This window comes from Mobula birostris, chromosome 1, assembly GCF_030028105.1.
Source record: "Mobula birostris isolate sMobBir1 chromosome 1, sMobBir1.hap1, whole genome shotgun sequence".
Classification (NCBI taxonomy): domain Eukaryota; kingdom Metazoa; phylum Chordata; class Chondrichthyes; order Myliobatiformes; family Myliobatidae; genus Mobula; species Mobula birostris.
The window spans coordinates 128,961,979-128,988,692 of NC_092370.1; the positions used below are offsets into that span (position 1 = coordinate 128,961,979).

Consider the following 26,714-nt stretch of genomic DNA (forward strand, 5'->3'; position numbering starts at 1 on the left):
CCCTACCTTCTTATTCTGGTTCCTTTCCCCTTCCTTTCTAGTTCTGATGAAGGGTCTCAGCCCAAAATGTTGACCACTTATTCCCCTCCATAGATGCTACCTGTTCTGCTGAGTTCCTCCAGAATTTTGTGATTGTTCTTTCTTACCTTTTCTTTTCACAGACATTTTGAGCACTTAATGATGTCTTCGGGTATCAAACTTTCAACAAAACTTCTATGAAACTGATTCAGATGCTTTGCATGGTTTACATGAGCCTCCTAAGGTGCTGCAGGTAAGTTTTTCGTTGCATCCATGCATACATGTGCTCGTACATATGGCAACAAACTCGACCTTGACTTGGAGCTGATAGAGTACTCTATTCAAAACAGCAGCGCTCCAAGTATATATTTTTAGAATGTCTTATGAGGATAGATTGAGCAAACCCATCTTTGGAGCAAAGGAGGCTGAGAGGCAAGTTGATACAAGATGGTGAGAGTCGTAGATCGAGTGGATAGAGTCAGAGAAAAATACAACACAGAAACAGGCTCTTTGGCCCATCTAGTCCATGCCAAACTATTTAAACTGCCTACCCCCATCGACCTTCACCGGGATTATAGCCCTCCATACCCCTACCATCTATGTACCTATCCAAACTTCTCTTAAATGTTGAAATCAAGCTCACATACACCACTTGTGCTGGCAGCTCAGTACACACTCACGACCCTCTGAGAGAAGAAGTTTCCCCTCATGTGCTCCTTAAACTTTTCACCTTTTATCCAACCTCAATGGAAAAAGCCTGCTTGCATTTACCCTATCTATACCCCTCATAATTTTGTATACCTCGATCAAATCTCCCCTTAATCTTCTACATTCCAAGGATAGTTAGAGTCATTTTCCCAACGTGGAAACGTTCAGTAAGAGGGAGAATAATTTTACGGTGATTTGAAGGAAGTACTCTATGGGGGCAAGTCAGAGATGTTTTTTACAAACAGAGTGCTTTCCAAAAAGCTCCAGCACATCCTCTTTGATATCTACTTTCTCAAGCTTTTCAGTCCACTGCAAGTCATCCCTACAATCGCCAAGATCCTTTTCTGTAGTGAATACTGACCCAAAGTATTCATTAAGTACCTCCGCTATTTCCTCCAGTTCCATACACACTTGATTGGTCCTATTCTCTCACGTCTTATCCTCTTGCTCTTTACATACTTGTAGAATGCCTTGGGGTTTTCCTTAATCCTGTCCACCAAGGCCTTCTCATGGCCCCTTCTGACTCTACTAATTTCATTCTTAAGCTCCTTCCTGCTAGCCTTATAATCTTCTAGATTCCTATCATTACCTAGTGTTTTGAACCTTTCGTAAGCTCTTCTTTTCCTCTTGACTAGATTTACAACAGCCTTTGTACACCACCGATCTTGTACCCTACCATCCTTTCCATGTCTCATTGGAACGTACCTACGCAGAACCCCACGCAAATATCCCCTGAACATTTGCCACATTTCTTCCGTACGTTTACTTGAGAACATCTGTTTCCAATTTATGCTCCAACTTCCTGCCTGATAGCCTCATATTTCCCCTTACTCCAATTAAATGTTTCCCTAACTTGTCTGTTCCTATCCCTCTGCAATGCTATGGTAAAGGAGATAGAACTGTGCTCACTATCTCTAAAATGCTCTCCCACTGACAGACCTGACACCTGACCAGGTTCATTTCCCAATACCAGATCAAGTACAGCCTTTCCTCTTGTAGGCTTATCTACATGTTGTGTCAAGAAACCTTCCTGAACACACCTGACAAACTCTACCCCATCTAAACCCCTCACTCTAGGGAGATGCCAATCAATATTTGGGAAATTAAAATCTCCCACCACAACAACCCTGTTATTATTACTCCTTTCCAGAATCTGTCTCCCTATCTGCTCCGCGATGTCCCTGTTACTATTGGGTGGTCTATAAGAAACACCCAGCAGAGTTATTGACCCCTTCCTATTCCTAACTTCCACCCACAGAGACTCCGTAGACAACCCCTCCATGACTTCCTCCTTTTCTGCAGCCATGACACTATCTCTGATCAACAGTGCCATGGCCCCACCCCTTTTGCCTCCCTCCCTGTCCTTTCTGAAACATCTAAAGCCTGGCACTTGAAGTAGCCATTCCTGCCCCTGCACCATCCAAGTCTCTGTAATGGCCGCAACATCATAGCTCCAAGTGCTGATCCACGCTCTAAGCTCATCTGCTTTATTCATAATATTCCTTGCATTAAAATAGATACATCTCAAACCATCAGTCTGAGCGTATCCCTTCTCTATCACCTGCCTATCCTCCCTTTTGCACTATCTCCAAGCTTTCTCTAGTTGTGAGCCAACCTCCATTTCCTCCGTCACTTCAGTTCAGATCCCAACCCCCTGCAATTCTAGTTTAAACTCTCCCCAATAGCCTTAGCAAAACTCCCTGCCAGGATATTGGTCCCCCTTGGATTCAAGTGCAAACCGTCCTTTTTGTACGGGTCACAACTGCCCCAGAAGAGGTCCCAATGATCCAGAAATCTGAATCCCTGCCCCCTGCTCCAATCCCTCAGCCACACATTTATCCTCCACCTCATTCTATTCCTATACTCGCTGTCATGTGGCACAGACAGTAATCCCGAGATTTCTACCTTTGAGGTCCTGCTTCTCAACTTCTTTCTTAACTCCCTGTAGTCTGTTTTCAGGACCTCCTCCCTTTTCTTACCTACGTCAGTACCAATATGTACCACGACCTCTGGCTGTTCTTCCACACCAAGATATCGTGGACGTGATCAGAAATGTCCCAGACTCTGGCACCTGGGAAGCGCATCCGCGTTTCTTTCCTGCGTCCACAGAATCGCCTGTCTGACCCCCTAACTATTGAGTCCCCTATCACTGCTGCCATCCTCTTCCTTTCCCTACCCTTCTGAGCCACAGGGCCAGACTCTGAGCCAGAGGCGCGACCACTGTTGCTTCCCCCAGGTAGGCCATCCCCCCCCCCAACAGTACTCAAGCAGGAGAACTTATTGTTAAGGGGGACAGCCACTGGGGTACTATCTAGCACCTGCTTCTTGCCCTTCCCTCTCCTGACTGTTGCCCACTTCTCTGCCTCCTGTGGTCCCGGGTTGACTACCTTCCTAAAACTCCTCTCTATCACCTCCTCACTCTCCCTGACCAGACAAAGGTCACCGAGCAGCAGCTCCAGTTCCCTAACATGGTCCCTAAGGAGCTGCAGCTCGACACACCTGGTACAGATGTGGTCGTCTGGGAGTCTCCAAGACCTCCCACATCTGACACCGAGCACAGAAAACTGGCCTCACACACATATCTTGTCTGTATTCTAAGCAGATAACCTATCTGGCCTTGACCCTTTATCGCCGAAGCCCCGTTGAGCCAAAGCCTTCCTACTCTGTCTCCCGCTCCTCTGACGTCCGCTCTATAAATCTGTCTTCTTTTTAAATTCTCCCTGCTGTTCTCACTGGCCGACCTCCATGCGCTTGCACAGTCGTGCCCTGTTCAAACTGCTGAAGAAAATGTGCTGTCCAACTTTGCTTTGTGGTCTACTAGATACTACAACTGATGGTTCGTCTGGGACTCAATCTGTACTGGTGTTGCCACTTAGCATCTCCGATAGCTTATGGAGGGCCTATCTCAATTTCTTGTAAAGGTCAGTATCACCTGATTTGAATGCTGCAGACATAGACTTCATTAGACAGCAGGTCTTCCAGTATGGGAACACCCCAAATGTCCTCTATCACCCTTCTGATGCCAAACCACACACAATATGCCCGTGATAATGAACATGATTTTGATTTCTATCAAGGATATCAAAAACTAATTACATACTTCCTTCTGAAAGATTTTTAAAATTGCTCTTTTTAACATTCACTTACTAATGAGTGACTGCTTCAACAAATTAATTTTTGACAGATGAATAAATCGTGTATGGCACCGGGGAGCTTTGAAGTTGATATTTAAGGCCCTCCTTCTGTCATGTGTCCGCCCCTAACAATGGCCGTCGGCTGACCCGCAGTCACATGGCCAGTTACGCGTCACCTGAACTGCGCCCAATGTTTTTTTTCGTCTTCTCCTTCACTCGCCTTCAGCAGTGACCAATCGCGTAGCTTGTTAGATGCGGCAGTTAGCCGAGTGAGCGCAACCAATAGCGAGGTAGCTTTTATTGTGAAGGCTCATCAACAGTAAGATGGCGGCGGCTGCTTGCTGAAGCGGCGGGTGTCCAAAAAAAAAGAATAAGCCGTCTGGCTACAAACGTTTGGGGAGCTTCAAAAACATTCAAAGGAATTAACTTCATTTAGCATTGATTTATCTATTTGTTTTCGCTCCCCGGGCCCCTGCTTCGGTCTCTTTTCCCCTTAGTCTAGGCTAGCGCCGCGCGGGTTCGGCCGGTTACTCTCCCCTTCCAGCCGACGATGACGTCCATTCACTTCGTGGTGCATCCCCTACCGGGCACCGAGGATCAGCTCAACGACAGGTGAGCAGTGCGCACTCAGGCCCGGGGGAGGGGGAAGGGGAAGGGGTGGGGGTGGGGGGAGGAGGTTCACAAAGGAACTGCTCTGGTTTGCGCCGAGGTGGCTCGTCGCCGAGGCTTGCCGGGCCTGATGGGTGGCTGGGCCAAAAAGTTACCGAGACAAAGCGGCTTCAAAGGTGGGTGATGAGCGGATGGAGAGACATCGGAAGGTGGGGGATGATTACTCTGGTTTCTCTTCTGCAGCAAAGGACTGGAGCACAGTGCTTTGTGTCTGTCTCTTGTTCTCACCGCGATCAGTGCCTGGGCCTGGGGTTGGATTGGGCTGGGTGCGTGTGGGGAAGAGTCCGCTACTTTAATGCAATTTATTTTATTGAGGCATGACACATGAAGCACATGTTTGTGTAATATTTGAGTGAGGGTGACCGACAGAGAGTATCGGTTTATCTCAGGGTGACTAGGGAGCGGATTTGTGTCAGTCGATGCGTCATTTGTAGAACGATTGTTTCTCGCCCCGGCTCGCTTGGGTTGTTGAGCTGTGAATGTGCTCCATATTGACCACTGAGAACATTTGTTCATTTAGTTGTAAATTCTTCTGATGTGTGACATCTCGACAAGTGTTGAAGGAATATCATTTTAGTTTAAATTTGATTCTGTTTGAGCTGTTCTGCTAATGCTGCCGAATGTTTCACCCCCATAACTAGAAATCAGTTTGTGATTTTATATCTTGTCTATGATAGATAAACTTGTAATACACACATGGATCAAAATACCCTAAATTATGGGGATTTGCCTTAGTTCTATAGGATGTTCACAATGAATTTTAATACGTCAGATGGCAGTTCGATGACTATATTGGAAGTATAATTTGGATTAAAATGCGAGATTAATAGTCTAAACCAATTGGGTACGAAGTAACATAGATTTTGAAGTAAAACGTGGTTTGTAATATATATTTGGAAAACAGACCATTTAACCAGCTGTTTTTTTAAAACATGTTTTTCCTACTGCCATTCAAATATATTCAGTATCTAAAATAGGGCAAGTTTGAAGATGCCCCCGTATTTAGTTATTCTTATTGTGCACTCTTGTAACTTTTGCCATGCATGTTTAGTGTCAAAAGAAAAATCATTAGACCACCATTCCTTTTTTTGGGGGGGGGGGAGGGAGATAAGTGCTTCAAGTTTTTTGTGTTTAATCTCTGCATAATGGTATTGTTTAATTAACTGGTTCTTGCTATCAAGTGAATAAAACAATTTAGTAAAGAATGGAAGAGCTACTGTCTTGAAGAGATTGTTTCAGAGATAAAATGGGAACAAAATAAACATCATTGCCTTTTTGATTGGAGGAATGGTAGTGATAGCAACAGATTTAACATGCAGATTTGCTGGATTGAGAGTGAGGTCTAATGGGTGGTATCTTTTGGTCATGCACTTCAATAAAGGACATAATATCAGATGCTGCTATGTTACAGTAGAGCCTCATTACACTTTGGGGAAAATTTGACAAATTAGTTAAAATCAAATTAAATCTTAAACTGATCAATTTCGCCAGTAAAGTGGTCAGAAAATCGAACAGGAAGAGATGCAAATTACTTCAGTTATGTTGGATGTGTATTATACACGTGGAAGGGAACATAGAAAAGTACCGTAGTGGTGGCATCGTGAGTATGATTACTTTTTGGTTCAGCACAAACTGAGAATCAAGACCAAGAGGTTCTTACGAAACCTCTCCTTAAAAGCATGCAATATCTTTGACAATGCCCAGTGTTGCCATTACCCTTGCAGCTGCTCAGTCTGGTATAAGGCTTGTACAACAAGAACTGTGCTGCATTGCTTGTGCCTTGATTGTGTTCTATCAGATATCTTTACTCTGTTTTAATGATAATGCACAATTAAACCTCAGACTCCACATGCATTCCACTCTCAGGACTACTTATTTGAAGCATTATTTACTGCTTCATCTGAAACCTTTCTTGCATTTTGTCAAATAATGGTTTGCAATACTTCAATGCATTCATTACTTACCATCATTTGCAATTCCAGTTATTGTATTGTAATATTTATCCTATGTCCTTGTTGCTGTGGAAATACAAGCTTTCATATTCTATGCCATATATATCTGCAGCTAGTCTCCTGCTTACAAAACTTCCAATCTATATTTGTAGTTCTCAAGGACTTTTGTTCAATCGCTAAATGAATTGACAGTTCTTGCACTTGGGTATATTTTGCTCTCCTCTTTCAGAGTAGGTGGAGCTTGTTCCCAATTGTGTTTATAACTGCATCGGCACCTTGTAATAAAGAAAATACAACTGTCTGAGCATATGATTGGTCTTCTATGAATTATTTTCCTGCTCAGAGTTGCTGTTCTCCATTGCAGAGTGTCACAGATTTTTTTAAAGTAGCAAATTATTGCTGTCAAAATGCAGAACATTCCTCCAGAGATCTTTGTTTTCTTGCTCTTCCTTTCCCTCAACATGGCTATATAAAAAAAATCTGGTTACTGAGGTTAAAAATCCAGAATTTTTACCCATTTGAACTTGTACTCTTTGAAACAGAATTCATTATGTTAGGTAGTTATATGAGAAGAGAAATAAATTTGGTGGCAAGTATATGTAGCCTTGCTGTAAAGCAAGTTAATTCTATTATTGAACAATTGTGTTTGCATCAACCTAATATGAAAGCAAAAATGTTAATCATGTCCTTTAAGTTTAAATAATTGGAAAAACTTGAATTTCTGGTGTTTCAATTTGTTTACTGTTTAAAATAAATGTAAATCTTTTAGTTTGATCTGGTTTGGACATTTCTTCCAAATTGTTACATGAGTTCTGATTTTCTGTCATATATTTAAGAGAATGTCCTCAACTCCTGACTGTTAAGTTAGGCAAAAAAAAGGAACACTGACTACATTGTAGTACCATTTTATAATTAAACTTGCCTTGAATGGAATACTCACTGTGGTCAACCAAGGTCATGTTTTGAAGAAGCTAATATTATTGATGTGGTAAAATGTTACTGCCAGATTTGTTAAATTTGCTATATTTGATGTTATAAAATATGCTTTAATTCAACTGAATAAAATGGGTTAAATTTGTATTAAACATGGCTGTATCTGTATGCTTGATGTGCAAATAGTGAATTAAGCAGAATATTAATGGGATTTTTCATACCTCACTCCAGTTTTTGAAATGCTTTGGAATTGTTTACACTCTGTGGCTGAGGTGTGCATATATCTTTAACAGAGTAAAACTGATTTTCTGTGTTTCTGCTTCATCTTAGAATTTGATTTCACTCTCTACTGCAACATGGTAAAGCTATTCTGTAGCCCTTCTTGCTCCAAACCTGTCTGTGCTGCATGGTTTACTTTTATTTCTCTCAAGTACAAGTTGTTGGTGAGACCACACTCGGAGTATTGTGTGCAGTTCTGGTTGCCCAGCAATAGGCATGTCATTAAGCTGGAAATAGTGCAGAAAAGACTCATGAGGCTGTATTTGGCACTGGAGAGCTTGAGTTGTAAGAGAATGTTTGATAGACTGGGAATCTTTTTGTCTGGAGTCTGAAGGATTGCTTGGTAAAGGTATATAAAATCCAGAAGGGCATAGATGAGGTCATAATCTTTTTCCCAGGGTAGAGGAATCTAAAACTAAACAGCATAGGTTTAAAGTGTGAGGGAAAGTGACCTGAGGGGCAAATTTTTCTACATGGAAAGTGGTAGGTAAATGAAACAAGCTGCTGGAGGAAGCTTTTGAGGCAGCTACATTTAAAGGCAATACAATCAGATAGGTATATGGGTAGGAGTGGTTAAGAGGAAAATGAGCAAAAGGCAGGCAAGTGAACTGGCTCAAGTAGATAACTTGTTCAGAATATATGAGTTGGGCCAAAGGACCTGTATTGTAATGTATGACTACAATCTCTTTCCCTCACTGCATTCCTATCTTGCTGTTACTTGGCAGTTATATCCCAAAGAAACACCGTTGGGCAATTCAGTCAGTAGAACAGTAGAATTGAGTGATGGTGGTGATTAGAATTCGAAACCTAATCATGTTCAAGCCATGGTACAGGGATTCCATTGTAAGAAGGTGACAGTTGTGCATATAACAATTAATTTAATAAGGCATATGAATTTTTGTACTTAATCCTGCATACCGTGCATCAGTAGATTTGTTCTCCATATTATCTGAATGCATATGCTGTAGTAGATATGAGATACAAATTATATTCAAGGTGTGATGTTACTTCTATAATTTGGGAAAAAATTAGCACATCATGTGGCTCACATTCTTTAATATTGCTCAGTAACTGTGCTGTATTGTGTTAGCTCTGTGAACCCTCTTCTCGCAGAGGAAAAGGTGACATGTTTACAGCCAGTATTTTTTGACAGTGCAAATGAGTTTGGGACTTCACTTCGCCATTTTATTTGATTTGCTTAATTATTTCTGAATTTAGTATTTCAAGGAGCTTTCTGAATACAATAAAGTTGGATACATTGGAAGTTTTAGTGGAAGTGTATTTTGCACAACTTTAATACTAAGTGGATCATACATTTGTTTCTTGTGTAGTCATGTTGTAACAAATTCCTTGTGAATGCCTATTTTGCAGATTTATTGAAATGTTACCTCTGAAGTTGCTGTAGGAAAACAGGTTTCATCAGCATATTCAGGGTTTTACTCTCTCTTCAGTGTTGGGGAAATTTGTTGACAACTGAAGTTTATGAAATGATCATACACTTGAAGTTTCAGTTGGCATGAAGTTGGTTATTTCTATGACCCTACCTTTGCACTTTGAGACATCAACTGATCTTGAAATTTGAAGGTCTGCAAAGATCAAGTGATCTCTGTGGACTTTCAGACATTTTCTGATGTCACTTCAGATGTCAATTGTAGGAAGCTCTGACACGAGCAGCAGGGTTGCCTCAAGTGCTAACTCACTGGGATGATTTTCAGTGCAGCAAAATGGGAAGTTCAAGCTATAAATTGTAACTCTTCATAGAACAATAAGTCAGAGAATATTTTGACATATTAAAGAAGGTGGATTTGATCAAAATTAATTGGATTTTAAATTGTGCATGGAATGATCAACGTAGTTTTTATGTAGTGAAAGAAGTGGTGAAGCAGTCATCATGGTTAGTCTGCCACTAAACCTATTTATGCTTCAGGTAACTCAGTGAGCATTTTCAGAATTTTTATGGTGGGAGTAGACGATGAATACTAATAGTTCTTATAGGTCACTTAATCCTAGAAATTATTTTGAAGCTGGCTGCCAAAGACAACAGGCAGTCGAAGAGCAGGGAATCACTGACAAGAACTTATAAATTTGAATTTCTGTGAGATTATGGACTGTAGAATTTGCTGTCATTTTCATGGTGAAATGACGGGATATTGACAGATGAGTAGAATCTTGGCCAATTAGTTGACTAATCTCCAGTGGAAATAGCCAACCTTGCTCTGTATTGATTAAATTTGTAAATTACAATTAGGAGTTTTTTGCTATAAAATTATATTATCTGGTGAAGAATACTACAGAAACATTCATCATTATTGTTGAGTAACCACGTTACTCAAAATCCCTATAAACCCCTTTATGCAATTATGATAATTGTACTTGATTTTTCTCCTTTGAGTAAATTAATGCAACTTTGGAGGATAATAATTTGAAAATTGTCTTGCCAATTACATCATTTGTATAATCTGTGGCCACTGGTGCATTTTATTGGAGAAAAATAATGTATCTATGGTCTACTGGTTTGTTCTTGACTTGATATACACTGGGTTTGATTCTCATTATCCTACAGGCATGCAGAACAGAAGCATGTCATTTGCCTACTGAGTCTGTGGCAACCATCATCCACCTATTTACACTAATCTCACATTAATCCAGTTTGTTTTTCATTTTCCCCTCCCAGATTTTCAACTCCAGCCTCATTACCAATCACTCAACACACCAAATGCAATTCACTGTGCAACTTATCTATATTTTCTCTTGATTCAGCAAAGAATATGCTTGGTGCAGCTTGATTATATAATTCACATGAAAGTATGTTAACATGAATAACATTCAAGTGTTTGTGATTTTAGTACATGTAATTTGTTGCTTATCAAAGAAAACAATACTACTGCCTCAATAGGGAGAAAAAGCTAAGGCTTTGATTCTGCTCCTTGGAAAGTTCCAATGTACTTAAGAGACGAAGAATGAAGTTGCGTCTAATTGTATTAATTGATAAAGCAAGACTGTGGCACAGTGAATTAAATGACTGTCAGTGGTTACTGGCCTGTATTTTGAAATGATAGAAATTGGGACAAATTGAGTTCTATTCTTTATCTTTCAGACCTTTTAAATTGAGTGTAAAACTTTTGAAAATATCATCGGCACCATGTCTTTGGAAATGATTGACAAGTTAAAAGGTCTGAAATGTCTTTCCATTATGAGCACCAGACTTGCCAATTCCATTGTAATTGAGTTTTAAGTTTCATAATATGTTGACATTGAAATCAAGATTGTAGTTTAGTGAAGTTTTTGATGGGTTATGTGCATTTGTGCAAAACCTGATCTTTGATTTTATTTAGAATAATATCTGGAGAAGTCTGCTAGATTTATCTGATTGTAAATCTAATTGGAGTTAGGAGTTCAATTCTGGCATAGTCTGTAAGGAGTTTTATGTTCTCCCCATGACCATGTGGGTTTCCTTTGGGTACTATGATTTCCTTCCTCAGTCCAAAGACGTACCAGTTGATAGGTTCATTGGTCATTGTAAATTGTCCTGTAATTGGCTAGTGTGAAATAGTTGGGTTGCTGAACAGTGTGGCTCATTTGGCCAGAAGGGCCTGTTCTGCAATGTATCCAAATGAAAACAATAATGATTATGGCTAGGGTGTGAGCAGCTGAAAAAGTATTGGATGTAGCCCAGTACATCACAGGAAAATATCTCCCTACCATTGTGCACATCTACAAGGAGCACTGCCACAAGAAAGCAACGTCCATCGTCAAGGACCCCCATGCCCAGGCCATGCTCTTTTTTTCCACTGCTGCCATCAGGCAGTAGTACAGGAGCCTTGGGTTCCCACGCCACCAGGTTCAGTAGCAGTTATTGCCCCTCAGCTATCAGACTCCTGAACCAGCATGGGTAACTTCAGTCACCTCATCTGAACTGATTCCACAACCTATGGACTCAAATTCAAAGACTCATGTTCTCACTATTATTTATTTACTTATTATTGTTATTTTTGTATTTGCAGTTTCTTTTGCACTGTCGTTGTTTGTTGGACTTAGTGTAGTGTTTTGTTGATTCTACTGTATTTTTTCTATGAATGCCTGTAAGAAAATGAATCTCAAGGTTGTTATGATGTCCTATATGCACTTTGATAATAAATTTGCTTTGAACTTTGGAAGCTTCATCACAGGAATTTTGAAAGATTTTTTTCTGATCTCCATGAATAAGGCTTGACTTATGCTGAGTTTCAAACCGGTGTAGTCATTTTATAATTGGTACATGCAGGTTGCAAGAAGTTGTTCAAGATAATTGTTTTTTGTGGGGAGGGGGAGGAGATAATTTGTTTTGGTCTGTTTTGAAGTGAATTGGTGTTCTTTGATTTTCTGTCATTTCTACAAGACTGGTCTGCTTGCAAGCCTTGTTGAAGAGAATTAAAAGTGGAATATTCAGGTTGCATAATTACTAGCTTTGTGGAGTATATTGGTCGTGATATTAAGCTGAAGGAAGATTTAAAATTGTTCAGTAGTTAACTTTTCAGTCCCATGTTTATGATTTACTTTGAGCAGTTGACATTAAATATTCTTTCACCAACAATAATGTGCTCCTTGTTCAAGGATGATTGCTGTTTGAGATTTAATACTGAAGCCTTTTTCCAATTAACCTATTTTTCGCAGCAGTTTTGGTATGATGGTTTTTCACATGGAATATAGTAACTTGTATTCAAAACTAATTTTTAATTCAAACACTTTAATACACTTTATCGGAGAAAATAGGCTAACAGTTGACAAAGATTGGGTTCTAAATGAAGGCATTTAGGGAGGGAATTCCAGAATTCATGGCTTAAACAGGTGAAGGTGCACCTAGTGATGGTGATGCAAGGTAGTATAGAATGCATGATGCCAAAGTTGGAGAGATGAATACTGGAGAAGTTTTCAGATGACAATTGAAACCATAAGTGGGAGTGGCTAACATGAGTGGGATTTAATACAAGTAATATGGGTGACAACATAGTGAACAAGTTACAGTTTGTGGAAATTTAAGACCGTTTCATTAGAGCAGAAAGTAATTAATTGGAAATGGCAAAGCCAAATGTGATAATAGAGCATAAAACCATAAAACAGAAGATCAAAATTAGGCCATTTGGTCTGAGTCTGCTCTGTCATTCAATCGCGGTTGATTTGATTTCCCTTCTTCCTGCCTTCTCCCTGTAACATTTGACAACCCTACTAATCAAAAAATCTATCAACCTCCACTTTAAATGTATCCAATGACTTGGTCTCCACAGCTATCTGTGACAGTGAGTTCCACATATTCATCATCATCTGAATAGAGACATTTCTTCTCATCTCTATTCTAAAGGAACATATTCTGGGGCAGTGCTGTCTGCTTTTAGACTCCCCCACTATTGGAAACAGAGGATCCTCTCAACATCCACTCTATCTAGGCTTTTCAATGTTTGGATTTCAATGAGATTCCTTCACATTCTTCTGAGCTCCAGCAAGTACAGGTCCAGAGACATTAAATGCTCCTCACACATTAACCCTTTAATTCCAGGTGTTGGATCCAACTGTTTAATTCTTAGATTTATACTATTGTTTTCTTTGCAGTGTCACAGGTAATTTTCTGCTTGTATTTTAAGTAGTTCTTAATATGCCTCTAGTGGATATACAAAGTATAATTCTGGAAAGCTCTGGAAGTCTATTTGTTCCGCATTAAGTGAATGAGTGGTTTTTCATTGGTTAACTTGGTACTGCAGTAGTGAATAAACCTTTCTTAGATAAGGGGCCCCAAAACTGTTTACAGTACTAGTGCGGTCTTTATAAAGCCTCAGCACTACATCCTCATTTTACTATTCTAGTCCTCTTGAAATGAATTAACATTTCATTTGCTTTCCTTACTACCAACTCTACCTGCAAGTTAATCTTAGAGAATCCTACACGAGGACTCCCAAGTCCCTTTGCACCTTCAATTTTTGAATTTCCTCCCCGTTTTAAAGAAAAGTCTGTGCCATTATTCCTTCTAACAAAGGGCATAACCATACACTCCCCTACACTATATTTCATCTTTTACCCATTCTAATCTAAGTCCTTCTGCAGACTCTCTGCTTCCTCAACATTGCTTGCCCTACTATCAATCTTTGTTTTGTTTGCACACTTGGCCATTAATTCTGTCATCCATATAATTGACATAAGATGTGAATAGAAGAGGTTTTGAAACTGATCCTGCAGAACACCACTAGTCACTGGAGCCAACCAGAGAAGGCCCGTTTATTCCCACTCTTTGCCTTCTGCCAGTCAACCAATCTTCTGTCCATGTTAGAATCTTTCCTTTAATACCTGGGCTCTTATTTTGATAAACACTTTGTCAAAGGCCTTTTGCGAATCCAAGTAAACAATATCCGCTGACTCGTTGTCTGTTCTCCCTATAATTTCCGCAATTAAAATAGATTTTTCAGGCAATATTTCTCCTTTAGGAAAACATGCTGACTTCTGCCTACTTTATCTTGTGCCTCCAAGTATCCCAAAACCACATCGTCAGAATCGGGTTTAATATCTCTGGCATATATCGTGAAATTTGCTGCCTTGCTTTAGCAGTACATTGCAGGGTGGCAAGTTGGAGATGTGTTTCTACTAAAGGAGGTGTAAGGTGCTCCTTCCCTCTGCTAGCCTGCAGGTCATCCTTGGGCATGGTATAGCGTGTGAAGCTATGGGAGCAGGTGTATGGTGCATACCACACGTCCTGGTTATGCGACCACTGATGCTGGGTAACCTCTGAAGAGTATTGATAATAGCTGGGGTCACCATCTTGTAAACACATTGCCCAGAGGAAGGCAATGGTAAACCACTAATATAGAAAATTTTGCCAGAAGCAGACATGGTGATGGATCAAATGCAGCACAGCACATAACAAATGAACGATGAGTACATTGCAATAAGAAATAGTTAAAAAAGTAGTGCAGAAAGTAAAAAAAAAAGTGATTTAGTGTTCATGGGTTCATTATCCATTCAGCAATTTGATGACAGAGTGGATGTACTGTGTCTAAAATGTTGAGTGTATTATTTCAAGCACACTTTCTCCCTGATGGAAGCAGTGAGAAGAGGGCATATGCTTTGTGATGGGAGACTTTAATGATGAATGCTGTCCTTTTGAGGCAATACCTTTTGAAGATGTCTGTGGCTTTTTTCAGTCCTGTGCAGTGGCCCCTCCATGCCATACAGTGATGCAACCAGTTAGAATGCTCTCCATGGTTGATCCGTAGAAATTTGCTAGTGTCTTTGCTGACATACCAAGTCTCCTCAAACTCATGAAATTTAGCCTCTGTTGTGCCATCTTTGTAATTGCATCAGTATGTTGGGATCAGGATAGATCTTTACAGATGTGGATTCTGAAGAACTTGAAACTGCTCACCCTTTCCACTGCTGATCCCTCGGTGAGGACAGGCCACAATTATTTCCTCAGTCTCACTGGTGTTCAGTGCAAGGTTGTTGTTACAATACCACACAACCAGCTAATCTATCTTACTTCTCACACTCAGTCCTTAATAATTGACTCCAACATCTTCTCAACCACTGAAGTCAGGCTAACTGGCCTATAGTTTCTTGTCTTTTGCTGCCCTCCCTTCTTTAATAATAATAATAAGAAAGCCCTTAACTCTGAGTGGAGTCATCAGGATGCCGTCATGACGGCATTTTTTTTAAGCAGGCTTTCTTATTTTTACGAGGCTGCGTTTACGAGGCTTGACACTCAACCCAGCATGGATGGAAAGCGTGCAAGGGAACTGGCTGGATTCGAACTCTGGAGCCTTCGTTCCGAAGTCCGGCGCTGATGCCACTACACCACCAGCTGGCTATCCCTTCTTAAATAGTGGAGTGATATTTGCAAATTTCCAGTCCTCCACAACCATTACAGAATCCAGTGACTCTTGAATAATCACTGCTCATGCCTCCAGAATCTTTTCAGCTACTTCTTTTAGAAGCCTGAAGTGTAGTCCATCCATCTGGTCTAAGTAACTTATCTACTGTCATACCTTTCAGCTTCCCAAGAACTTTCCCCTTAGTAATAGTGACTACACATTGTTGACCCCTGAAAATATGAAAAATTTGAAAATAGATATTTTATAAAAGGACACCTGACTTTGATGTTTTGTTCAAGATCAAATATGCTGGTTGATTGCAATCAGTCTATTCAGCCTGAGAGTTTCTAGGAATGATGGGTGATTGTAATGGGTAGAGAACTAGTTGTACTAAGCTGACATGTAGAGGACGTTGTCATTGTAGTTGTCTACAGCTGTTGACAGAAGGGGATGGAGGAAAGGAAACGCCACCTTGTGTACAATTGGAGAGGATAGCATTTTTGAATTTCGACATTTTCATTACTATGGACAGGATGAAAATTAGATTGGTCATGAAGCATGCAGTTAATGGCAGGGTAGGCACAGATTTGTGAAGCAGCAAGATGTTCTGCTTTGGTTTTTAAATAAAAACAGAATTTGTAAGGTTGCACTGCCACAATCTATATACTACTAAAACTCTCATGCTCTGTTTGTCTGTTTGTGACTTCCAGTTAGCGCAAACAGTGCATTACTGCGGCACTATTTTTGGCTAAATCGACTTAAAATGCACTAACTTACAAATGCAGGCAGAGTTCAGGGTTATATATTCGTACAAAATCACTCACTTGCCAAAATCAGACGCCCCGCTTTCACCCAAGAGCCGATGTCAGCTATGTTGGAAACCATGACGCGACACTATGACGCATGTGCACGGTCAGCCTCAGAAGCGACTCACGATGCTCACAGCAGCGACACCAACCGGAGCAAAAGGGCAGTGCAGCTCTATTTCGAGCGGTCACATTCTGCTAATCACCATCAGCGTGTGCAGGATTGGGACAGATCAAACTGAGACCCATCAATAAGAGATAATTAAATCTTACTGTAATGACGAACTTCAACACACCCATCAAACGCTTTGCTGCATTCAGAGGACAGCAGTGACTATGTCACGTCCATTTAGGAGAGCGCCAACCACATCATCAAGAATAATCAGCATCCTGGAGGCTTTGGTGTTACTGCTTCGTATCTTCTATCCAGCTTTAGGGTAAAAAAAAAATGGTCAGCCTAATTATGCCGCGTGGAAATAGAAGGGGGACATTATGGTCAAGAGATGATGCCAAACGTCATCGGGAAGCGGCAAGGAGAGGGAGAAACAAGAATCGGATGAGGCCAGGGCTGCACGACTCCAGGATCAAAGAATCAGGACAAAAAAGATGAGAGAAGAAGAGACAGAGGAAGAGAGGCATGCACGTCTTCAAAGCGACAACAACTGGCATAGAAGGAGGAGAGACGAAGAGACAAAGGAGCTGAGAAATGCACGTCTCCAGGATCAGAGACAAAGAATAAACAGCAGAAGAGATGAAGAGACGGTGGATGAAAGGACTGCACTTCTCCAGAATGACAATGAGAGGCACAAAGGTGGCAGATCAACCAGAAATGATGTCATCAAAAGTGTCCTTTGTTAAATGAGGAGGAGCTATATTTGCCTTGCTACGCGTCATTCTTCTTTAATAAACTGAGGTTTTCTTCTTCAATTTCCAAAGCAAAGTGATACCAATAGCATTCAGGAAAATTTGATGTTCATTGTGGTCACATCAGACTGCACTACCCTTCTCTCAAAGGGTGCCCCAACGGGTTACCCCGTTGTCTAGCTATTTTTAACAGGGATATTTTAGCAATGTCATGTTATACATGGAGCAGCCTCTAATTTGATAAAGGAAAAGTATAAGATGAAATCTAAATATTTAAATATACAGATTACTTCAGGGGTCCCCAACCTTTTTTACACCGTGGACCAGTTTAATATTGACAATATTTTTGGACCGGGGGGTGGGGTAGGTGTTAATCACAACTGGACACAACTGGAATATAGGTTATAAGTCTCTTATAAGTGGCTAATACACTCAATTTCGTTTCTAAAAGGATTTATCTAACAAATTTAATATTAAACACACAGCGCATATTTTCCTCGCATGAATATAGTGATAAGTGGATTATAACAGTGGTCCCAACCCTCCAGGCTGCGGACTGATACATTGCCACGATGAATGCAGCAGTACAGTGGTGGCCGGAACGCACCCAGCACACCTTTAAGAAAAAAGCCGAAATAAACAAGCTAGTTGATTAGGTGCTACCTGGCACGTAAATGTCGGCCCAGATCAGAGGCGACGCAATCGTCCGGTGATGTCTACACCGAAAAAGTTTAGATTCTCTCTTCGACGGGAGTTCAGTGAAACCATCCCTCACTGCTCCCCATCTGTAATTTATTCGGCTCTTCAACTTTTCGACCACACTTTGACTCGGACTCGCTATCACAGCCATATATCCTTTCTTGGAACGTGCCTCCGTCGCCAACTTAGTCCAGTTGGCTTTAGGATTCGTTTCCAAGCCTCTGAATTTGGACCTTCTGAGGATCCCAGGTACTCACATTTTATTGACTCTGCCTCTCGCCGCTTATCCCGTCAAGCTCTCAAGGCGACTCTCTCCACCATGAGGAGGTACTTGGTGTCCCTATCGCAGACCCTTCCATACCTTCGGGACACTTTCTTCGCCGTCTGTAATGGTCCTACCCGTTATTTCATCCTCCGTCGGATTCACGCCTGCAATCGCCGTTTTTTTGACTTTGTCATGTTAGGCAAAGATCGCAAGATCCTACATCTACGGACTCCAGAGCCTGCTGGCCATGAAACTAGCAGGCATGAACTTCAGATTGCGGCCCCTGCCACTGATCTCGCCGGCTCCAACACCTCAGGGCATATTCAAAACCCGGACTCCAGCAACGACCATGGACACATTCAAAGTGATTGCGCAACCACCAACTGCGACTCCAGCCTTGAACTCCAGGCCGGGTCTTTATGTGCTGCTATTGTGACTCCCGTCTCCCCTTCCCCCACCACCACTCTGCAACCCCGTCTCCCTCAGATCCCACCGTCAGCTCCTGGGCCCTCAGAGGCTCCATCTTCCGCTCACCCCAACCCTCTCCTCTCCATTGACACCCCCAGCCTCCCCCCTCCCTCCTCTGATCCCAGCTCTCATCCATGCCGGGTCTTTACCATCCCCTCCGACCTTCAAATGTCGGAGGCAGAACGCTCTGTCCTCAATAAGGGCCTCACCTTTGTCCCCCTTCGCCCACACCTCAGCGAGTTCCGTGTCGCCATGATGCGGAACTTTTCTTCTGCCGTCTCCGTCTCCGAGCCTACTTCTTCGGCAAGGAATCTTCCACCCACACCAATGACCCCTTCTCCCGTCTTCAACCCTCATCTTCTTCATGGACACCTCGCTCTGGTCTTCTGCCTGCTCTGGATCTCTTTATTACTAACTGCCGACGGGACATCGACCATCTCGACTTCACCGCACCTTGTCCCCATTCCAACCTCACTCCTTCGAAACGCTCTGCTCTCCACTCTCTCCGCACTAATCCTAACCCTATTATTAAACCCGCCGATAAGGGGGGTGCTGTTGTAGTCTGGCGTACTGACCTCTACCTTGCCAAGGCACAGCGACAACTCGCGGATACCTCCTCTTATTTACCCCTCGATCGTGACCCCACTAAGGAGCACCAGGCCATTGTCTCCCACACCATCACCGACTTTATCTGCTCAGGGGATCTCCCATCCACTGCTACCAACCTTATAGTTCCCACACCCCGCACTTCCCGTTTCTACCTCCTACCCAAGATCCACAAACCTGCCTGTCCTGGCCAACCTATTGTCTCAGCTTGCTCCTGTCCCACCGAACTCGTTTCTGCATACCTCGACACTGTTTTATCCCCCCTTGTTCAATCCCTTCCGACCTATGTTCGTGACACTTCTCACGCTCTTAAACTTTTCGATGATTTTAAGTTCCCTGGCCCCCACCGCTTTATTTTCACCATGGATGTCCAGTCCCTATATACTTGAATCCCCCATCAGGAAGGTCTCAAAGCTCTACGCCTTTTGGATTCCAGACCTAATCAGTTCCCCTCTACCACCACTCTGCTCCATCTAGCGGAATTAGTCCTTACTCCTAATAATTTCTCCTTTGGCTCCTCCCACTTCCTCCAAACAAAAGGTGTAGCTATGGGCACCCATATGGGTCCTAGCTATGCCTGCCTTTTTGTTGGAAAACTTGGTGGAACAATCTGTGTTCCGTGCCTATTCTGGTATCTGTCCCCCACTTTTCCTTTGCTACATCGACGACTGCATTGGCGCTGCTTCCTGCACGCATGCAGAACTCGTTGACTTTATTAACTTTGCCTCCAACTTTCACCCTGCCCTCAAGTTTACCTGGTCCATTTCCGACACCTCCCTCCCCTTTCTAGATCTTTCTCTGGAGACAGCTTATCCACTAATGTCTACTATAAGCCTACTGACTCTCACAGCTAGCTGGACTATTCCTCTTCTCACCCTGTCTCTTGCAAAAACGCCATCCCCTTCTCGCAATTCCTCTGTCTCCGCCGCATCTGCTCTCAGGATGAGGCTTTTCATTCTAGGACGAGGAAAATGCTTACCTTTTTTAAAGAAAGGGGCTTCCCTTCCTTCACTATCAACTCTGCTCTTAAATGCGTCTCCCCCATTTCATGTATATCTGCTCTCACTCCATCCTCCCACCACCCCACTAGGAATAGGGTTCCCCTGGTCCTCACCTACCACCCCACCAGCCTCCGGGTCCAACATATTATTCTCTGTAACTTCCGCCACCTCCAACGGGATCCCACCACTAAGCACATCTTTCCCTCCCCCCCCCTGCATTCCACAGGGATCGCTCCCTACGCAACTCCCTTGTCCATTCGTCCCCCCCCATCCCTCCCCACTGATCTCCCTCCTGGCACTTATCCGTGTAAGCGGAACAAGTGCTACACATGCCCTTACACTTCCTCCCTTACCACCATTCAGGGCCCCAAACAGTCCTTCCAGGTGAGGCAACACTTCACCTGTGAGTCGGCTGGGGTGATATACTGCGTCCGGTGCTTCCGATGTGGCCTTTTATATATTGGTGAGACCCGACGCAGACTGGGAGACCGCTTTGCTGAACATCTACGCTCTGTCCGCCAGAGAAAGCAGGATCTCCCAGTGGCCACACATTTTAATTCCACATCCCATTCCCATTCTGACATGCCTATCTACGGCCTCCTCTACTGTAAAGATGAAGCCACACTCAGGTTGGAGGAACAACACCTTATATTCTGTCTGGGTAGCCTCCAACCTGATGGCATGAACATTGACTTCTCTAACTTCCGCTAATGCCCCACCTCCCCCTTGTACCCCATCTGTCCATCTGTTACTTATTTTTATACACACATTCTTTCTCTCACTCTCCTTTTTCTTCCTCTGTTCCTGTGAATATACCCCTTGCCCATCCTCTGGGTCCCCCCCCCCCTTGTCTTTCTTCCCGGACCTCCTGTCCCATGATCCTCTCGTATCCCTTTTGCCTATTACCTGTCCAGCTCTTGGCTCCATCCCTCCCCCTCCTGTCTTCTCCTATCATTTTGGATCTCCCCTTCCCCCTCTAACTTTCAAATCCCTTACTCACTCTTCCTTCAGTTAGTCCTGACAAAGGGTCTCGGCCTGAAACGTCGACTGCACCTCTTCCTAGAGATGCTGCCTGGCCTGCTGCGTTCACCAGCAACTTTTATGTGTGTAGCTTGTTTATTTCGGCTTTTTTCTTAAAGATGTGCTGGGTGCATTCCGGCTACTGCTGTACTGCTGCATTCTTCACGGCCCGGAGGTTGGGGCCCACTGAATTATAAGTCACTTATAAGTCAATAGCATCATAATATTTTAAGTAACGTTTGAATATTAAACACAGCACATATTTTCCCCGTATGAACATATAAAATCATTGCAACACACCAATATCGCTGAATCAGTGGGAGCTCTGGGCTTGTTTCCCTGCAACAAGACAGTGCCATCAAGGGGTGATGGGAGACAGCGATGCTCGAAGGGGGTTCCTTATGTCCAGTCTATTCAGCAATTTAGTTTTCGTTGCAGTCATTGCAGAAAACTCCGCTTCGCAGAGATATGATGTTGGAAATGGAAGCAACGTTTTCAGTGCTTTCGTGGCTATCTCAGGATATTCAGCCTTGACTTTGATCCAGAATGCAGGCAGAGATGTTATGTCAAACATACTTTTCAGCCCACCGTCATTTGCAAGCTCGAGGAGTTGATCTTTTTCCCGTGCTGACATGGAAGATTCACCGGAAACATACACAAATGGGTCACGGACCCATTCCTTTGCATGTCTTGGGTCACTGATGACCTCGCGTGCGTTGAAGTTCAACAGTGGACGTGACACGGAATGAGGAAAGGTGCAGCTGACTCATATCGTTTCATATTGCCAAATCATATTGTTTCCTCACGGCCCGGTAGCGGTCTGCAGCCCGGTGGTTGGGAACCACTGGATTACTTCACAGTACTGTGAGCGTACACTGGAGCTGTTTTCATGTCTACTGCAAAGGTAGATTACAAAGAGCAAAGTTTATCTTGAGGTTAACATGTGCCATACTATAGCACCAAGTTGATCAAAAACATTGAAGCATTGCTACTTAATTTAACCATTCTGTTTCCAATATTAGGTGTGTTTTTAGAAAAGTATTATATTGAACCTGTCCAGAATTCAAATTTGAAATAAAACTGGAATTTTTTTTTAACCATTAATTGTTAGTATGGTAGCAAAGTAATGTTTGAAGAAAAGTTTGTATTTAGCATCTTCATGCAGTGTTTAAAAATTTCCAGGATTTTAACATTAGTGGATGTAACTATAATATGTGATATTGGGAGATAACATTGAAGCTGAAAGACAGAATTTGTATAGAGGATGCTGGAAAATCATTAAATAACTGGAATATTATTATTGCATTGCTTCAACTAGACTTGTTTCTTTGCAGATTACGAGAAGTATCAGAAAAACTCAACAAATTCAATCTTAGCAGGTATTGTGAATATTTAACTTCCATTTTTATTTTACCACCGTACTTGGTACTTAGAATTTTAAATAATTTACTCTCTGGCTTGTTTTTAGTTTGGCCAAAAGTAAGTAAGTACTTGATGGATATTGTAAAAATTAAATATGCCTGAATTTTATTTTTACTATTCTGTAGGAGATAGAAAATTGTGTTTTAAGTGTAAAACTAACTGGAATTAATTTATTGTAGCACTAAATATTGGAATTTGGAGTAGTAAAGAATGTTTTGCTCTTTGTTCCACATGTAGAGATCTGTTGTTCACTGCTATCTAGTGTATATGGGAATAGAGCATTGATGCTCTCTAAACATCACCATTTCTGGGTTTATTTCTATTTGCTGATACTTTAATGTTGTGTATATTTAACGTTTGTGGCCCCGGATTGAGTTTTGCAGTTATTTGTTTAATTACTCTGAATGATAAATCCACTAGAGGATTTCAAAGGAGCAGATTTTTCTATATCAAGTTGATTTGAATGGTTTCCATTAAATGTTAGATGTGTCTTCAATGGCTGTCATCTAAAAATCCTGCCATTGAATTAAAATTGTATTGATAGGTAACTACAGCCAAGTTAGCCATGGAAATGGCAGAATCCTATGATTGTCTGCAGGGACGTCACCTTTTCCATTGACATGGTTTAATATCTTCCCCATATTATTTCTAACTTGGTTTTACTTGGTAGCCATTGGACCTGAACTCCAACTTGTTTAACTTATTGCTGGTGGTTCAGGCAGATATAAAACATTCCATGACATTGAGAGAATTCCTCCTGGTCCAATATTCCTGCCTCAGCACGATCATCAATAAAAGTGTTTAAATGTTTAATTCATTTAGTATTTGTGGAACTTTTGCCTTAATGACAGTGCAATTTGATCTCATAATTTAAAGGTGTGAAATAGTTTGGGATGTCACAAGCACGTAATGTGACCATAATTTATGTTAGGTAACATTCTTATAGTAAGTGATTAGAGCAGTCTGTAGGTTAAGTAGATGGGAAGGTGGGACAGTAGGTTTGAGCATTTGTTCCTTTATTTTAATCTTGTGAAGATGCAGTGGTTCATTATTTAAACAATGCTAACTTAAAAGCGCAGCAACTTGGGCTGCAGCTGAATCCAGTGGTGTTACTAACAAACTGTAATGAGGATGGTATCAGTTGCCATGCATGTTTAACCTATTTTTGGCAAAGTTTGGAAATCCAGTGATAAATTCTTAAAATGGGATTTTTAGTTTAATTTGCGTTAGTATTAGTTTCTCATTTCTAAATTTTGTGTTACCTGCATATCCCCTGAGAGTCTTATTTAAAGTTTGACAATTAAATATATTGCCAGGTCATGTTTTTCATCAGAAATGTACTAGTAGCACATCAGATTGGAATCAGTCCATATTATTTGCTAAATTTGAGCACATACAGAAATTACATCAATTTATAAGTCAGTTGTATTGTATGTAGAGAGAGAGAGAGAGAAAACATATCTGCTAAAAGTTTAGTTAGTGAGGAGCCTAAACTACAGATAGAAAGGCAGCCATTGATGCCGAGGCCTGTGCAGAGCAGAGCCTAAGCTGCTGTTTTCTTTAAGGCCAAGTTGAGTCAAGTTAGCCCCGGTTTTAAATTAGTAAATTTTAGGCATGCTCCCTAGATCACTTTATACAATGCAAAAAGAAAATGAATTTTGGCCCAAAGTATGGGAAGGAAGGTGGCAAGTTGAAGTAATTCATCAAGGAAAAAAGGTCTGTTTTTATTTGCAAGATCTATGGAATTTCAGTTCCTTTGAGATACTGATAGATAAATTTGAGCATCAGTAATTTTGTTTGCCAGACTGGGAATAAATTGTAATTTATTGGTGTTCTAATGACTGGCAGTAAATCGTCACATTGATTTCTGTAAAGCCAGCATTCTGCATGGGTGGTAGATCCTAAGTTATAATTAGGACAACACATATATGAAGTATATAGGTTAGCAGTAATGTATTTCAAAACTATCTGCTTTTAATATCCAAAACTAATAATGTTTATTTATAAATATTGAGAGGGGAGATGAAAAAATTGAAAAAGTTGTGGCTATAACATTTATTTCCTCAAATACTATCTATCTTTTAAAAAATAGCTCAATCCCCTTTAGATTTAAAAGATCCACCATAGATTTGCATCTTGAAATCAGCTCCCCTGTTTATCACTTTTCTAATCAATGCCCATCTTTTCCCTCCATACAAGATTTGCTCCTTTCCAATCAGGCTTTTTTTTAAAACTGCTCTGGCATGAAAATGAGCTTGGGTCATCATAAATTGCATTTATAATCATATATCATTCTACCTTGTACTTTGGCCTTTCTAAAGCTTGTGATAGAATTAATCCCTTCCAGAAGCTCATCTTGATACTCCAGCTTGCTATCGTCCAGATGTAAACATGTCCTCAGTTGCACCTTAAAGTCCTATCTGGGCCATCACATTTTTCTTTGACCCTTGGTAATGTAATTTTAAAGTGATGGCTAGACCTTCCTCTCAAAATACTGAGTCAGGTTGCTCATTTTGAATTGATTCAAATGGTAAGTAATTTAAACAGGTGTTATGTAGTTAGTTCTTCTTAAGCCCATCATCCCTACTGGGGCATGGGCTGCCAACTGCAGCTCGCTAGAGTCTTCTGTCCTGGGCAGAAGGTTGATTACCCCTGTGGCTTCTGCATTCATCACACAACTTTATATGTCTTCAAGGCAAAGATCTCTCTCAGCGATGAGGTCTTTGGAACTTCTGTTGGTGTTTCTGTAGCTCTTAGCTTTTGCAGGATGGGGTTGCTGGCACAATGCCCAATCCTCCTTTTGCAGCTGGGCTTGGGATCGTTCATGGCGGAGTTATGGTTTGTGCTCCAGTCCCATAACTCCAGAGAGCAGCTTGGTGCTACCCAGGTGGAGGCTGCATTTTCTTTCTTTAACTTCAGAAGACACACCGGTGGATTAATTGGTTATTGTTAACTCGGTTTATGGAAGTGGTATATAGCCTAAAAGAGTTGATAGATGTGAGAAAGAATAAGTTGTAGGGTTGAAGGCAGAAGGAGAATTGGGTTGATGTGATTACTCTGCTGAGAGCTGACATGAAATTGATGGGCTAAGTAGCCTCAGGTTGTAATCAAGCACTGGGATAGCCAAAGCTAATGTCTTTGTTCTCTATTCCATTTGTAGATTGTGTGGCCACCTGTCTTCATTTCAGAGGCAGCTTGCAGCACACAGTTTGAAATTTTAATTCTTCTCTACACCTGCATTCTGATCCATCTGTGCTTTGCTGCAGTATTATGTGTCCAATGTAAGCTTGAGCAGTACCTCATCTTCTGTCTGGGCACATTGAATCCCTCTGAACTCTATTGAATTTGGCAGATTCAGCTGACTTTATCTGAAGTGTCTGTTACCATAGCTATTCCTGAACTACTGAGTCTCTCACTTTCTGCTTTAATGGGTTTCAATATCCTTCCATTCACATAGCCATGGGCTGTCAACAACTTGCATCCTCAACATCCTGTTGACAAAGTTCTAGCCATATTCTACCTGTCAAAGGCATGTTCTTCCACCTAATTAAAGTTCTCTACTTTAAATTCTGCTGCAAATCATTTGTAATTCCTGTCTTTGCTGCTTCAGGGCTCTATTTTATGATCACCAATGTTAGACACTTCATAACTTTCAGCTGGTCTACGGCCTACCTGCCCAAAACGCATCTATTTTCTTTCCTGTTCATGCTGACTTGAATCTGCTTGTGGTCCACTGCCAGTTTGATTTTAAATCTTGTTAGTGTTCAGGTTTCTCCATGTTCTTTCTCCCTGTCTCTTACATCTTCCAATACCTTTTAAAAGAATTTTATTCCTCAAATGCCACTACTGATAACCTCTCCAGCTCTTTCAGCCATTTGCTTTGGGGTTCATGAATCTCTCCATCATTTTCCTCTGTCCTAAGATACTTATTAACTTAGCATATTGTTCAAGCTTTTTGACATTTTGTTTGGATATATGGAAAGCATTTTTTTTGAGGGATTGAAAGATTCTGTGAAGTACTTTGAAGAAATGAGAATT

At 41.5% G+C, this 26,714-nt stretch overlaps 1 protein-coding gene across 13 annotated transcripts in view; it reads left to right on the forward strand.

The window, feature by feature from the left end:
• The first annotated feature begins 4,168 nt into the window (after positions 1–4,168).
• ubr5 (ubiquitin protein ligase E3 component n-recognin 5) overlaps positions 4,169–26,714 on the forward strand; it is a 198,219-nt gene continuing 175,673 nt past the window's right edge. For all 13 annotated transcript variants that reach the window (XM_072262022.1, XM_072262030.1, XM_072262040.1 and 10 more), the window contains exons 1-2: positions 4,169–4,472; positions 22,589–22,633. In XM_072262022.1, the coding sequence (XP_072118123.1) occupies positions 4,411–4,472; positions 22,589–22,633 (107 nt within the window). In that variant the 5' untranslated portion in view covers positions 4,169–4,410. The remainder of the gene's footprint in view (positions 4,473–22,588; positions 22,634–26,714) is intronic.